Genomic DNA, 4,433 nt, shown 5'->3' with positions numbered 1-4,433 from the left:
TCTAAATACCGTCTGGTTTTATGACGGGTGAAATAACGCCACATGCGTGCTTTGAGAGTACGCTGAAATCGTTCCACGATACTGGCTTTGGTGTCCGTATTACGAGTGGTAAAAAAATGAATGGATTTAAAAGCCTGTAAGAATTCTCGATTGGTAAATTCTTTTCCTTGATCCGATTGAATGCGGACGGGACGTCGACCGTCTTGTTGAAAAATCTCTCGTAATCCTCGAATCATTTCCTTTCCCGTTTTCTGTTTTAAAGGCACCACCCAGGCATATTTAGATAAGACGTCAATGGCACACAATAAAAACGTATAACCGTCATTGTGTTTCTTTAAACTGGACACATCTGCTAAATCTAATTGCCATTGTTCGTCTATATCCGTCACTCTAGTCTGTTGTCTCCGGAATTTTCTGTGAATGGGTTTATGTAAGGTATACGCATCTTGCTCTTTTAACCATTCTCGTATCTTTTTCAAGGAAATCTTATGTCCCAGACTTCTGACCTGACGATACAAAGCTTGTATTCCTCCGTACCCTCTTTTAGGATCATAATAAATCTCTTTTAAAATGTCTTCCACTGGTTTCTTTTTCATATCTTAGGTAATGAAAGCCAATTTTCGTCGATCTGTTCTAATCTCTTTTTAGGTAAACTTGGACTGAATTTAGATTTTTTGATGGCCTTCGCTAAATTTAACAGAGGTCTAGGAGTGGATTTTTTTATTCCTCTATCTCCTACAGGTCTACTAATAGGGGTCAAAAATGAAGAAGAAGCATCTTTAAATCCACTATCGCCCTCGTCCTCACTATCACTGAGGATACTTTTAGGAGTACTGATTTTTCCAGGTCTCTGCATGGCTTTTATAAGGTTTCCATTGCTCACGTATTCCAGAGGAGTACGCGTCTCTTTTAAAGCTTGAGCAAATTCATCTAATCCTTTAGGAGGGGGATGGTTTTTACGAGAACGAGATCTCATACTATCAGCCATTAAATCCACAATGTTAGAATCGGGAACTTTTTGACCTCGATAACTAATTTCACCTTCCTTATTCCAACTCAACACCTTGGTTTTCTTTAAATGATTTAATAATAATCCAGCTTTTCTTTTCATGTTTTTATTCACTGTTTCAAGGATTTCATCTTCAATCTCAGCTGGGGCTGCTGGTGATGCTGCTGGGGCTGGAGCTGCTCCTGCTGCTGGAGCTGCTGAAATTTTAGGTTTAGAAATAGGTTCCTGTCTAGCTTGTTGTAAATAATTCCTATATCGATGAAGTTCCTGGCCATATAAAGCGACTTTTTCTTCTGGGGTTAAATCTTCACGTCTTGTAATCTCGTCCAATTCCTGACCTAAACTGATGGTAGATTGAAATTCCGGAGGTTTGGGTAATTTTGCCTTGAGATCGTTCAATAAGACTTCGGGAACTAACACCATTTTACGACTCATTTTTTCTTCTTCTTCTTGATGACTTTATAGACGGACTGACCGGCACCCAACAGTAAAGGTGCTGCTGAGATTAAAAGGGGTAAAATGTTTCCTCCTTTTTGTTGAAGTAATAAAGCTCGTCGTTTATGGACAGATTGAGGTTTGACCAGTCTCCTGAAGATGTGTTTCTTAGGAGCTAGTTTTCGTTTATGAGCCGAACTGAGAGGTAACACTCCTTTTAATAGGTTGTACACGATCTCGCAGATTTTGAGAATACAATCTCCAGAACAATGTTTTAAAATACCCGTCTTTAATGGAGAGGAATAGTGAGGGTCAGATAACACTCTTAAAAGAGGCCAGTGAGGTTTTAATCGTGTAGAACAGCAAGTCCTTCTTTTCTTCTTCTTAGCCATCCTGGGGTTAAAATGAGGACATGTCCCAGGTTTCTCTCCTTTTTATACTCTCAAGGAGGAGGAGCATACATGTCGTGTTTGTCCTTCTCGTGTTTGTCTCTATTTTTCTGGGTGACGTAGATTTTGGAACAATATCGACATTTATATCTCATTCCTTTAGGAAGTGTAGGTGTAGAGGCGGTCAGAGGTTGAAAGCGTGCTATTTTAGGAGTGTGAATGGGTACTTTAATTCTAGGAGAGGGAATTCCCACATTGACTCGAGGAAACACTTCTAAATCGGTAGCTCTTTGACTGCCTATGGGCCCCATAGGACGATCCATTCTCATTTCAGCTTGTTTCTTTAATAACTCCCGAATAGTTTTTTGTCTTTGTTCCTTATAATACTGATTGATTTCGTTTTTCAGACTTTCGGGCATGGCTTTTCGTTGAGCTGGAGTCTTGGGAGTCGTTTTTTTCTTCTTTCTACCACCAGGGGCTTTTCTTTGAGTAGGTTTTCTCTTTTGAGGTTTTCTCTTCTTTCTGGTCTTTTGAGCTGCTCCTCCTACTCGCACCATCCAATCGGGAAACACTCTTTGTTTCTTATTATCGACTCGCACTACCACACTTTTCAAACGACGGACACGTCGTTTCTTAGGTGCATTCCATTTAAATAAATGACGAATGATGACTCCGCCTAGAAATCCGGCTCCTCCGCGTTTTAAAATGGCATTTTTTCTGTCTTGATCACTCGCCGACTTATCGGCTATGATGCTTAAATCTTGACGATGATTATTAATAAACTTTTGAGTCTGTTTATTGATGGGTAAGACCCCACGTATCAAATTTCAAGCTCCCATAGCAAACCAATTCAATAAGGCTTTACGCCCTAATTCGATTAAATGGGCTCGCTTGGCAGGATCTCGTTCCCGCTGTAAACGTCGTAAGGTTTTCACTAATTTACTCTTGGCCGAGAGAGGTGGACCCATGACGACTGTATAATGATGAATGACAAGTGTAATGTTGGTACATTTTTATTTATACTCTTGTGGCATGTGTATAGTTAACCATTCAAACAATCGACTTCTCAATCTGTATTCGTCTGGGGTCTGTGGATTCAAGTCCACCAGGAGATACCCGTGAGGAACACTGGTGGCTTCTTGATAGGCCGACATCAAATGAGGTAAGGCTAACTGTCGACTCAAGACACTGATTTGAGATTTGTCTCTGGGATTTTTAAACAACACTAAATAATGAGCATTCAAACTAATGGTGCGATGCTGTGGTGCTCGATCAAATAAGTTCTGAGTGATGTAAATCACACTGGTATTCCGATGATGCGCTTTACGGGTAAACCAATCCACGATCGATTCGATGGCTTTTCCTCCCATCATGTCGTCAAAAATGAGTAAGTGAGGAATAGTTATATTGGCCACTAATTTCTCATCGTCTTCTGGAATATTTCGAATGAAGGAGACCCGATCTGTTAAAGTAGTGTAAGCAGGTTGCCATTCCCGATAACACCAGACAATTTTTTGTGGCATGGGGGTAATCCAATGTAAATTTTCCACCAATTTCTTGACAAATTCCGTTTTCCCCGATTTAGAAGGTCCTGCTACCACCATGGTAAATTCGTGTTTCAATTGAAAAGACGGGAGTGTCTCCTCAGGTTGCATGATGACAAATGAAGAGAAAAATAGGGTTTCAATCCTTTTTATTCATAGTCAACACAGAAATATACGCTGGGTTTTCTTCACATCGGCTCGACAGATGGGGCAATACCGGAAGGTGGGAGCACATAATGAACAGCAACATACGTGTCCGCAAGGGAGTAAAGCCATTTGTAATTCTCTCTCTAAACAAATGTGACATTTTCCTGTGGCCTGGATCTCTGTAGAGGTTTGGTCTAGTAGAGGCTTGATTTCAGGTGAAGGTTTGTATCCCGCCCGGAGTAAATGGTTAATGAATACATTCATCACCCACTCACGTCCTTCATAGGTATTGATGTAGGGACAATTAGGGTTCCAATAAGCATGTTCTACATAAGGATCGTCTGTAGGTTCCCAGAGGTTTAAAGTCATACCACAATGAAAACAGATGGTCTTATCACTCACTCCTCTGTAATAAAATCCGGCTTTGGCTAGGTCGGGTATTAATCCTTTTAAAGAATCGGGCCATCGATCATCAAAGGTAGCTTCTCTCTTTAAGAGCAGAGCATATTTAGGGTAAACAGGAAGGTAGTCTGGCTCCTTATCAACACCAGCCATGACTGAAGTGTTATATTATTTTCCCCCCTTTTTATAACCCCTCATTTTTTTGGGGGGGTTTTCCCCACATAAAATAACAACACTTAAAATACAGTTTTTTTTTTTTTTTTTTTTTTTTTTAATAACCATAAGGTAAAGTGTTATAATCTTCCATCAATTGTCTCTTATCATAGACAATTCTATATTGTTTTTCTAAAGGTATTGTCTTGACTTCATGTTGACGAGTCCTCTGTATTTTGTAGGGATACGAGACTTGGATTTCGTCAATTTCTTTCTGGAGCATTTTTTCTAAAGTCTCTGGTGACACGATCTGAGAGGCCCGATAATTGAGAGTCAATCCTTTGACTTTACACA

General features: G+C 40.0%; 1 protein-coding gene across 1 annotated transcript; it reads right to left on the bottom strand.

The window, feature by feature from the left end:
* Positions 1–3,536: 3,536 nt before the first annotated feature.
* Positions 3,537–4,079, bottom strand: LOC133180327 (baculoviral IAP repeat-containing protein 7-B-like). The gene has a single exon (XM_061314873.1). The coding sequence runs from the start codon at positions 4,077–4,079 to the stop codon at positions 3,537–3,539; it is 543 nt and encodes a 180-aa protein (XP_061170857.1).
* Positions 4,080–4,433: the final 354 nt, after the last annotated feature.

Source organism: Saccostrea echinata, unplaced genomic scaffold, assembly GCF_033153115.1.
Source record: "Saccostrea echinata isolate AGI-Se365-2 ecotype Australia unplaced genomic scaffold, CSIRO_AGI_Sech_v1 ptg000006l, whole genome shotgun sequence".
Classification (NCBI taxonomy): domain Eukaryota; kingdom Metazoa; phylum Mollusca; class Bivalvia; order Ostreida; family Ostreidae; genus Saccostrea; species Saccostrea echinata.
Note: the sequence above shows the minus strand (reverse complement) of the source record. Positions and strands in the feature narration are given on the sequence as shown.